Raw genomic sequence first — 12,717 nt, 5'->3', positions numbered from 1 at the left:
AAATTGAGGATCACATGTTCCAATGACCAGTCTCCGTCATGCTGAAGGACGATAAATCACAAACATTTCCAAATACTGCTTTTAATATGATGTCAGCCAATGTTCAGTCTCTCCTACAGACCTGTTCAAGCTCTCCTAAAGACCCATTCAGTCTCTCCTACGGACCCATTCAGTCTCTCCTACAGACCTGTTCAGTCTCTCCTACAGACCTGTTCAGTCTCTCCTACAGACCCACTCAGTCTCTCCTACGGACCCATTCAGTCTCTCCTACAGACCAGCTCTCCTACAGACCTGTTCAGTCTCTCCTACGGACCCGTTCAGTCTCTCCTACGGACCCGTTCAGTCTGTCCTACGGACCCGTTCAGTCTTTCCTACAGACCCGTTCAGTCTCTCCTACAGACCTGTTCAGTCTCTCCTACAGATCCGTTCAGTCTTTCCTACAGATCTGTTCAGTCTCTCCTACAGACCCGTTCAGTCTTTCCTACAGACCCGTTCAGTCTTTCCTACAGATCTGTTCAGTCTGTCCTACAGACCTGTCCAGTCTCTCCTACAGACCCGTTCAGTCTCTCCTACAGATCCGTTCAGTCTTTCCTACAGATCTGTTCAGTCTCTCCTACAGACCCGTTCAGTCTTTCCTACAGACCCATTCAGTCTTTCCTACAGATCTGTTCAGTCTCTCCTACAGACCCGTTCAGTCTCTCCTACAGACCCATTCAGTATCTCCTACAGACCTGTTCAGTCTCTCCTACAGACCCAAGAGAATAATCTTAAAAAGGAAACTATCACCATTCTCAACTTCCATCCAGCCTACATTCATCTTCTTTTCATCTGTGAAATTTAGTGCTACAAGAGATCCTTAATACTAAAGGGTTCCTCATAGATTTCTTTTCATTAAACCTTACATATAACCATATTTTGAGAAACATAGTCGTGCTAGCTGAGGTTTGCTTGAACAGTTGAAGTTTAACTGAATTAACCTTAAGTGGACAAGATCAGTCAATGGTCACCTTGTTGATAATTAATTCAATAAAGAATCTGCGTACATTATAAAAAGGAAACGAGGACATTATGTTTACACCTCCAACCCACCCTGAGATATGTACAGAGAGGATTATTTGTACTAAAGAGGCTATGCTCAGATCTCAGTCCTAAACAAACACCAGCCAAAAGAGGGGCGTTCTTGTGTAAAGTGTGTTAAACATGTACACATTCGCCCGGAACTTGGCAGTCGTTCAATGTACAGACAGACATCAAGGAATAATTATCAAGGTAATACAAGTTTGATTGTAAATGTACTCATGTGAGTGAATGAGATTTTAGTATTTTATGCCTCTTAAACATTCACAATGAGTGACTACCAACAAAAGCAATGGCATATAATCAATGTATAAAACTGATTTGAAAAAATCACATTGATAGCGAGCCCGCATGATATTCTGTCAATGACAGCATTCCACCAGTAATATACGATAACTTCTTTGTAGAGTTGTTCCGATGATAAAAAAAAATCGAAAATCAATTGAAAGAAGGATAAAAAAATGATTATCGATTGTAAAAAATATATTTTTGATTAATAGGAATTTTGTTGTTTTTGTATAACACCCTTGAATTAAGTATACTAAGCATTTAATTTGATGAATATTCACGAATATTGTAAAATTTTAACCACTTTTATTGTTTAATTACAATTCCAGTGTCTGTGCATTTCATTGCATGACAGTATTAGTTATAAAAAAAACATTAATTAGAAAAAAACTGGGGAAAACCTCTTAAAATTGGTGATTACATTAAAAATGTATATATTTCGATTATAATCGATAATGGTTCACCACAAGTCCTCCGCAATCGATAGTGGATTTGGTTTCCGATTCCCAACACTGCTTCTTTGATAGGCATTTAGAGGATGGAGCAGTAAGGATAGATAACAATATATGGATGAACAACTTGTTTATTACAGTAAGTGAAACTTTAATAAAGAAGTTGCTCATTAATATATTGTCATCCATCCTCAGTAATATCTGTATGTACAAACTGAACCAAATCATTTCAGTAAGAGAATCAAAATCTGGTCAAAATCACAATCGCACTTTAAATTGAAAATTACGAAATGTACATTTTTATTTAGCAGTGGTAGGTACTGACTATTGTAAGGGATATTAATTCACGTAAATACTACAATAAATTATCAACACAATTACAAAACACATGTGAATCAATTAACCTATTTCTCAGAAAACAAGTTTCCTTAAAGGTGAGGTGTCATAAAAAGGACTAAATTTGTGCTACTTTTGTAAAATTAATCACCATAAGCTAATATGCACAAAACTTCAGTGTTTGCAGTCTCCCAAAAAACAAACCACATCCACCAAAGAACTGCATGTTCGCTGTCATTAACAAAGCCAGTCCCGGGGTCAAGTTTCAGGTCGCGGGTAACGAGTCAAAATCACACAGTAAAAACATACACGTGGCGTGTTTGTTAGCATTTGCCACTTGGCGTATTTGACAAGCATGTATGAGCCTCAAAATCCCCTAAAATTCTTCCATTGGTTGCTTCCCAAACAGTACATGCCACAGCGATGTTGACATGTCCTGACGAGACATCTTTTGAATCAGAAAATAAATACAGATACGCGTGAAGATATCATACTTGCAGTTGCCGGCACATAGATACGAAGTTCGGTCCTATCTTCGGGCTCACACACCTATTCAGGTATTTTGTCCTGCTTCTGTATGCTTACCTAGAAAAACGGCAGTACCGTACATGTGTTTGGAAACCATGTTTGTTTTCACAGGTCATTGTACGACCTTAAACAGTGTGCCTGAATCCGAAAAGGGAATGGGAATTTTGTTTGGCTCGTTGCCTCACCTTTCACCATGGTGTAAAACAAAGGAAATGAACACACAGACATAAGTTCTTGTAGCTCTTGAGATAAAAATCATATACACATATACATATACACTGTATGTGTGTATATTACATGAATATTAAAGGTGCAATTTGATGAGAAACATGGGCCTCAACATTTACATTTTCTTACATTTATTGCCGGTAAAATTGAATTTTGAATATTTCTGAGCTTAATGGTTTTTGGTGCCCTGCAAATAGTGAAATTTCTTCATGTACATTGTAGTTAATTTGCTGTCCTGTTCTTCAAACAGAATAGCTGATGAATATACAACTGAACACATTTCTAAACATTGTCTGTTAAGTTTGGTTTTTAGGTTTTAATTCACACAGTTGCAGACCAAGGACTGAAGTCGGACCATGTTTCAGATTGGAACACATGACCACCAAATCTTAGACCACTGCTTTGACCACTGTGCCACTATGGCCCAAGGGCTGCCCTTACTACACTGTAGAATGATCTCAGTAACTTGTAACTGCCTGAATGCCCACCTTTCTCATGTCATCTATGTAGCAACAATGAAACCATGACATAATCAAATATGACATCTATTCACAGCAGAATAAACATGGTAAAGAGCCATTAAGTATACAAAATGATTCACATGCAACCAGTAGTCAGAGATTTATGAAAATTCCCACACAAGAATAACAAAGGGCTGCTCTACAACTGAGTTTGTATAAATTTAGTGAGCACTGGCATAATATGTTTGCTCCGCAATCTCTAAAGCTAAAAGCAGAGGTCATCACACCTAAATGATTCTGAATTGTCCTGAATGGTTGAATGAATCAAATTTGAAATTAACCATGAATAAATGCAGACCTTGAACAACTATATCCATTGATTCTGGGCTGCAAGCCCCACAGGATACTGAGCTTAAATGTAATTAAGTTGCATAAATGATTTTACGATTACAAAGTCAATATTCTAGTGGGGCGCACAATGGCTTTTACTTTCCATCTGCTTCAAGTCTAAAGTTGAAAACACTTTAGGTGAGGAATTCAAAGCTTTCAGAACCATATATAATCTGGCTTCATTGAAACCTACAAAATCCTTTTCATAATTGCCATAAGAAACTCTGCTAACAAGAGAATGCACTGTTTTAACTAAATCACTAACATTGTGTCTGTCCTTCATCTAGTTGTTTTACATTAACCACTACTCCATATTGGACTATGCTCAGTAGCATTGAACGGTTTGTTGTGGCCAGACTCCATGAGTTACACGGAGCTGTCATTCAGATGAACCATTGCTTAGTGTGGCATTGAAATTAGTGTTGGGAATTGGTTAAAATCTCATAATTGATGATTGGTTCATTACAACCGATCAATCATCCAAAAAAATTGGTTAGCGTCATTAATGAAATTTGTTAATGTACATAAAAATAAGGAAAAACGTAGTTCTTTGGGGTTTTTTGGGCAAAATTTCACATCTTTAAAGGATGACTAGTATGTTAGGAACATAAATTTCTTGGAGTCTTTAAGATAAATTCAATCATGACTTGAAACGAGCTTGTAGTGCTTATGAAATGTAACAGACAAAACCAACCTTGTGAAAAATATTGTTAATGAAAACAAGTGTTCCAGAATTGTTTGTGTTCGATTATGAGAAAACATGATCGATTGCTTGGTCGTTTAGTCACTGCGACCAATCTTCGATTATTTCAATTAATCGGACCACCACTAATTGAAATACAAACAAATCCATTCATTGTTCCTCTTTTCTCTCCACTATATGTTTTTTCATGGGTCTATTTCTTTTCTTTGTACAAACTAATCCATTCCAATGACACTAATCCACTTTTGGTTCTTTACATCTGTCCTGGATGTCGTGAACAGCCCTTACTAAACTCTATCAACAGCCACTGAACTGACCAAGCCAAGCATGTAAGTCAAGGGCCATGTGATTTTCAAGACTCTGGACAGTGCAATTTGTTATCATGAATTCTGTTCATACAAGAACTGAAACAGTGTCTAGCTATGGGCTCTTTCCCCATCAGCACAACTGGACCTTGTGCTAGACAAGGAGTGAGTGAGTGAGTGAGTGAGTGAGTGATTGGTGAGTGAGTGAGTGAGTGAATGAGTGAGTGAGTGAGTGTGAGTGAGTGAGTCTCAGTGAGTGAGTGAGTGAGTTTCATAGAAAGCCCAATGTGATGCAGGTCTCAGGTATCTCCTACTTTGGTGGAACCCAAAAGTCTAGGTATATTGCTGACAACCCTAGAATCACAATAGGGATGGTCAGGGTTTCCGCCCATGGTTGTAGGTTGCTTTCGTGTGCAGGATATGCAATGCCGCACCTCAAACTGCAGTGCCGCAGACAACTGTAACCCCTCGTTGAAGAGTAAGTTTGGATTTACGCCGCTTTTAGCAATATTCAGCAATATCACATGGAGGACACCAGAAATAGACTTCACACATTGTACCAATGTGGGGAATCGAACCCGGGTCTTCGATGTGACAAACCAACACTATAACCACTAGGCCTAGGCTACCTCCTCTCTCCCCCCCCCCCCTCCCCTAGAAGAAATGAAACAGTTTCAGCTGTCAAAACTTTCACTGTAAGAATCTTTGTACCCCACCAACCTTGTAACCGCTGAACAAAAGAATCCTATGTACATCAATTTCAGTACCTTTAAACCCTTTGGTATCCCTTCATAAAGCTGGCTTCAACAAATGTGTAACGCTAGTCTAATAAATGTCTTCAAAACTGCTAACATAACTTTCACTTTCATCTTTATAAAACTGACAGCACCCGTTGGACACAAATCATCTTTTACATTTCGTACTTATTGTATGACAACATCTAGTTCACGTTCCTCGTGTGCAGAGGAGAAAGGTTCCGTTGCAAAACAAGCACTGGGCTATTTTACTTTCAACAACTGAAGGGTGCAATTACAGTTAAATGAAAAAGATTTAAACCAACAAAATGCACTCAATCACTTCAACGATCCGAAACGAGTTTAGATGTGTCATTATGTTCCTCGCAGTTAATGTCATATCAAAAAGTATTTCACATCTGTTATTTCATGTATTTCTTTCTCAGACAATGGAAATAATTCTCTCTGTAACTAAAAGGAATTTGCTTTGCAAATGTGAGAACATTATTAAACACAGTGACAAATGGTACAGTGGGTGTGATGAATGAGATCTTTCGACCTGAACACTATTGAAAATATTTATATGCACCCAACTGCACACCAGCTTTACAAGTGAGTTGTTTCAGAAAAATATCCAACTTGAGCACAATAATTCAGAGTCCATGTTTCTCTTTTGGATTACTTCTTTAAAGAACACTGATTATGTGTCCATATTGCATAAATATCAAGGATGATTTCATAAAAGAACAAAGAGAAAATAACAAAGAAAAAGTTCCAAAGGATGACATATATGAGATGGTTTTACAGAAAGCATTTCACAATAAAAATGCATAATGTGGATAGGACCACTGGTAATTTCCACAATATTTTTAAACATCAGACGACGTTAAACTCAGGACCATCGTTTTGATGTCATCATTATGATTCTCTTCCATGCCATGGCACCCTTAACACACAAAATAACGCTTCGCACAACTTTAAGGACATGAAGCAGTGAAGCTCTGCTCCATACTTAAGAGAGCACTTTCTTCACATGAGATGTTTCTTGGAAGGACAAGCTTTCTTTGTCAGTGACGGAGAGAATGAAAGTTCCAAGTGCATCGGTGCAATCAGCAATGTGTTGAGTGTCACACCCCACTACCTTGCTATAGGATGTCCCGTAATGACAGCCACTGACAGCGTGTGACAACAGAGGCAATTGTAGTTGACTAATTGACAGCGACAGACAACTCAACCGTTTCACATGCTGATAACATTCCAAACAGTTCTGCTCCATTAATTTGTTCATTTAACTGAAAATTAATTCCATTAATCTTAGGTTTTAGTTTTGTGTTAAAATCTGTTAAACGGTTGATAAATATTGGTTTGGCACTTAAAGGATTAACCCGACACATTTATCTAATTAACAAACACGTGGAATGTATAAAACATGAACAGAAACAACACATGCCATCATATGACTCAACTGTTGAGCTAATGTCAATAGGTAATTTAAAAATGGTATAAAATACTTAATTCCCTAATAGCTTAGAGGTCATCTTTGTGACCTGGTATCGTTCCACAAAGTTATCTCAGTGCTAAGGTGATTGTAATTCCCATACTTCCCATCAAATTAGTTGGTGAAAGTTTCAGCTCTTGGACAGCATGGTTGGTCAGGGCCCCGTGCTAAACAGTGTTTGTAACGAAAATGTTTTAATGTATTTTATATTATTTGTAATTAAATATATATTGCACTTGAGATAATTGAACCTGCTTCATAGCATCAAAGTGGTTTTAGTGTTTCTTGTTGGTTTGATTGGCTGCCTTGAAACCCCAGAGTCAAAGATTACACATAGTAATATTAGGGTAATTGTTTGAGCGGCATGCTAGAAGTTGGTGAGTCAAAAATGAAACATACAATTTATGGATGACAACATCTTGTTTATTGCACAAAGCGACGTTTTGATGTAGATTCTTACAGCGTTATCAAGCTAAAAGCGATAAAAGGGTAAGAATGTACATCAAAACGTCGCTCTATGCAATAAACAAGCAGTTGTCATCCATAAAGTTGTATGTTTCAATTTTAGGGTAGGTGAGTGAGTAAACTTTTATGCTGCTTTTAGAAAATTTCAAATATCCTTGTGTTATTCAAATACCCTTGTGTTATGTGTTTTCGGTGCTCAAAAGCATCCCATTTTCTCAATTATTGCATGAACAATTGCAAAACATGGCACTAACTTACTAAAGACAACCTGATCATAAACACAAGACACCACCCGTGTATTTACAACGTTTGAGTGATACAACCGGCCTCAACATAGTGAGAGTAAACAATGCCGTCCCAAAACGCATGATGTCCAAACCCATATAATCCAATGGTACACCAGCAATATCACAGCAGAGGACACCAGAAATGTGCTACAGAGGAGAGATAAATTTTCAAAGACTGTCCTTGATTGGAAGCCCAGTGTGGCAGGTTAATATTGATACAGTTTGACTCAGGTGATATGTGTGTGAACAAGGTTGGTGAACACATACACATAACAGATCAGGAGGATTTGACATTCAAATGTTCCTATATGTTTTGACACAGCATTCTCTCTTGACACATGCTTAGTGTGCGACAAGACAGGACATTGACATTACAATTACATTGAACTTACCCCTTTACATACAACAGGGTGAGGTGAGGGGAAATTGGGTTTAACGTCGTGCTTGAGAATATTTCGCTCATATGACGACGTGCATGTGTGTGTATGGGTATGTGCAGCTGCTTGTACTAGCCCAGACTTAAGCTGGTTTTATAGTGCTAGCCCACTGAGATACCATGCCACAGTGAAGCATGAATACCCCACTCAGACACATTATACTCACTCCGAGCTGACCAGTCCTTGTACCCATTAATGCCGGGGTCCAGGCAGGGACCAACAAGTACCATATTTTAACGTCTTTTGGTATGACGCGGTCGGGGATCGAACCACATACAACTGTCAAATATATAAATTGTGTTCATTATCAAACCAGCACCTTATCATGTGTGTTTTGTCAATGTATTACATTTATATGCTTTTGTGTGTTCATACTATCATTCGTCTTATGATTATGCTGTTAAAGGACTCCCAATCGTTCTTATATGAGAAACAATATATGTCCCATGTTAGTTTCAGTGGATGAGTCGAGTACACCAATTTGTTCACAGCAAGGGTACTCAATAAACAAACTTCACACAATAAACACAAGTAAGGTATAGAACATAGTATCCAAATTGTGTATATCAATGTTCATGCTTTTGATCACTGGATTGTCTGGTCCAGACTCGATTATTTACAGACAGCAGCATAAAACCAAATTCACTCACTCACTCACTCTAGAAATCAATGTCCTCTATAGTTACAGAATCCAGCAGCTGGACCAGTGTCATCTGACACAAAGAGATCTTAGTGCTAGGAGGGTGGTGGGGTAGCCTTGTGGTTAAAGCGTTGACTCGTCATGCCGAAGACCCGGGTTCAATTCCCCACATGGGTACCATGTGTGAAGCCCATTTCTGGTGTCCCCCGCCGTGATGTTGCTGGAATATTGCCAACAGCGCCGTAAAACTCGCTCACTCACTTAGTCTTAAATCCCATACTCAAAAATACAAATACAATAATCATGATAATCGTAGCATTAACATTGTTTCATTAAAATGGACCTCGATGGACATTCATGCTTAACTTGCTGCTTGACTTTAGTCATAATTCGTAATTCACAGCATGACTCCCTGTTAAGATTTTTACCATCACAGAAGACTGGTCTGTCACCCTCTACTGTTGAAGTGAACATTTGCTGGTATTTTCTCACATAGCAGCTCCATGGCTTGTAGCAATGTATGAATGGGCCCTGATTCACCTGGATCAGGTGTAAATCAAAGTCAGGTGTGTTTCTCAACTGAGCAAGGTGTGATAGATGTAAAAAAATTCCATTACTTATATGTTTCCTCTGATCACATGCCCTGCCTAGTGAAGTATGTCAATGTACATATGCATACAATGTAACACTGAATATATTGAATATATTGTTGTGTAAATACATGTGAGCAGTGAGGTGAGGTGAAATTTGGTTTTACGTCGTGCTTGAGAATATTTCACTCATATGACGACGTGCATGCATGTGTATGTATATGTGCGGCTGCTTGTACTAGCCCAGACTTAAGCTGGTTTTATAGTGCTAGCTCACTGAGATACCATGCCGCAGTGAAGCAGGAATACCCCACTCAGACACATTATACTAGCTCCGAGCCGACCAGTCCTTGTTGTACCCATTATTGCCGAGCGCCAGGCAGGGACCAACAAGTACCATGTTTTAACGTCTTTTTGGTATGACGCGGTCGGGGATCGAACCCGTGACCTTCCGCTCTCTGGGCAGACGCTCTAACCACTATACCAGGGAGGCGGTCATGTGAGCAGTGAAGAAACTACATAATGTATTGAGCCTATGCTAATGGTTTTCAACAACTGGATAATATATTACACTGCAAGTATGAGTGAATGAGTGAAATAATATGGTGGAAACACCAGAAATGGACATCACTGATGTACCCATTTGGGGAATCAAACCAGAATCTTAGGCATGACGTGGGAGAGCTTGAACCATTCACCCCCCTGTGTCTTTGACATTAAAGAGAAAGAGCGAGATTCCGACAAACTTTGGTTGTCAGTGTCAGAAATACATCAGTTCAAACCATTGTAATTTCACATATGCATGCATAAGTTAAACGAAACTGAATAAGAAATGTTATATATTATAGCAGATATTTATTTGGCTTTAGTAAACATGCGTTAAATACCATACAGCTTCATCCCTGCCCCGCCACAGCAGAGAAGCCAATCATCCTAAAGATGTACAAATAGACATTGTGGAATGTCGCTCTTCAGTCAGCACAGACCATGCTCATGCTTACAGGTGGAGATGTCATAACTCAGATACACAGACATGCTCAATCACTAACTGCAAATACATATATACATATATACTTTAGGGTCTTCAAATCTCTTCAACGAAAAAAATATGTAAACTCTTCAGAATATTCAATGTTCACTTCCCATTAACTCTCTTCAGCTCGAAACTGTGTTCTATTAATGCAAAACTGATATAATATGGACATTAGTCTTGTTACACACATATAATTTTAGTTTCTGCAAACATCACCATTTATTGAAGCACAATTACTGAATTATATATGAACGGACACAATGAACAATCCCAATCCTCGTGGACAAGCACCCTCTATTTCCCAATGTAACCATTCAATGGCAGTCCAAGTCAACATCGTCATTTGAAATAACACAATTACCCCTTGACACAAAAAGTATTCTGAAGACTTCATCAACAATGAGACGGTATACATGGGAGGATTTCGTTTCGGGGACCCAAAATGAACCAAAAAAGCCCACTGTTTGAAAAACAGAACACTGCACAGAGATATGATTTTATAGCATTGAATGGCTGACCCACATTGAGGCGTCTATTATAAAGGCCTTACAATTCTTTTCCGAAAAATAGACCAATGACAATTTGACTTAGATGGTGGTTCATTGTTCCTTTGAAACAGACCAATCAGAGAGATATTTGCCCTCCAATAAGCCCACCGGTCTAATATGCGTGGACTCAATGATATAAATGAAATTAGGCAGGCACATGTCACTTTAACTTCCAATAATGTACTCCAGATTATCACAACCCCACACAACGATTTCACTGCCGATAATATTTGTTATTGAACACACTTTGCCCTGACTGTAAAGGCTGACAGCTGAGGACATTGTGCGTTTACTACGTTTGAACTATCTTGAGACATTCCATGTTACATTCTGACTGTTTCCATTCATTTCGAGTGCAGCAGAGTACATATCGACCTCTGCTGGCATTTCCAGAACTCCCCTTGGGATATGAAGTCTTACCTCATCTTATCTTCAAGCAAGATTACAGGTAGCGCTTGTGATATAAATCTTATACATAGTCACAGCACTGATTGAACCAGTCAATAATCTATTTGTGTTCATGACAGATTCCTTGTCAAGCTATTTTATGATATACTGTGTGAAGACGACTTGTAATAAACTGGCCTTGATGTTTAAAGCTGCACTCAGCAAATTTTCCAGACGTATGGACGCGACCTGTAAAAACGTTGAGTCTGGACCAGACACTCCGGTGATTGACAAGATGAGCATTGATATACACACTTGGAATACATTGATAAACATCAATAAAGTCAACGCCTGATCATACCATCCCACTTGTCGCCTTTCATGCTTAGCGTGGGTTAATGAAAACCAATTCTTCTAACCCAGATATTCATGGAAAGGTAGTACACTAACAACTAGTCTCTAAAATAAAACACATTTTACTGACAAAAAAAACCCTCTTAATAATAACAAAAAAACAAAAGAAAATGAAAATGAGCCCTGAGAGTTTCATAATTTCAGAAACCTGAGACTGTGGAAATCTAGACTTGCATGGGCTTTCTTGGATGTATTTATGACAGACTAGAAAGGTAGGGTAGTTGAGTGGTTCAAGTGTTTCATCATTTCTCTGTATACTACGAGAGCTCAGTTGACAGTTTATGGTAATAACTACAGAAAGGTAATTTTGATGAGAAATTACCAAGATATACTGCATACAGCCGTGACATTGACATAAGTATTACACAGAACGTGTTCAGTGTTCAGTTTTCAGTGATCAGCTGGCTGTATGTGACTTTAGTCATGTGATACATATTTCCATTACATTTCTGTAATATTAACAAAAAAACTAAGCACCTAATATTTTGGTCATAATATTCTGTTGATAATTTCAGAACTTGTGGGAACAAATGTTGACACCTGAGGTTGTGCTAGCCATGAGTCAGCTGTAGTCAGATCACCTGGCATCACAATGGCCTCCAGTCCATCACTCTCCATCAACATCTACTAGTAATATCTATATCACATCACAACTTCTGCCCTCAATACTTTCGGCAATGAAGTGTTCATGTGTGAAGCAATTCAATTTGATGTCTGACACCAATGCCCCCCTTTGATATTAGACCACACCACTTCAGAATCATAAAGAAACTGGAGGTTGAAGCCCTGCTCATTTTACTCCCCAAACCACCCTGACTTAACATAAAGATGTCTGTGTCTTTGATCAAAACAAAATTGTCAAACTGTCATAAAATGACCCATGACATGTAACTTCAAAAACATTCAAATTGCAGAG

General features: G+C 38.5%; 1 protein-coding gene across 3 annotated transcripts in view; it reads right to left on the bottom strand.

Annotated features, from left to right (window-relative positions):
• The window catches only part of LOC124284035, a 108,945-nt gene that overhangs the window by 90,265 nt on the left and 5,963 nt on the right, over positions 1-12,717 (bottom strand). For 2 of the 3 annotated variants that reach the window (XM_046720074.1, XM_046720076.1), the window contains exon 1: positions 2,739-2,810. The exons of the other annotated variant lie outside the window; for it this stretch is intronic. In XM_046720074.1, coding sequence (XP_046576030.1) covers positions 2,739-2,778 — 40 coding nt within the window. In that variant the 5' untranslated portion in view covers positions 2,779-2,810. Of the gene's footprint in view, positions 1-2,738; positions 2,811-12,717 lie in introns of those variants that run through there. 3 annotated transcript variants of the gene reach the window in all.

This window comes from Haliotis rubra, unplaced genomic scaffold (genome assembly GCF_003918875.1).
Source record: "Haliotis rubra isolate DU_JTF1 unplaced genomic scaffold, ASM391887v1 Scf328, whole genome shotgun sequence".
NCBI lineage: Eukaryota > Metazoa > Mollusca > Gastropoda > Lepetellida > Haliotidae > Haliotis > Haliotis rubra.
This window is presented reverse-complemented; position numbering and strand designations above follow the sequence as displayed.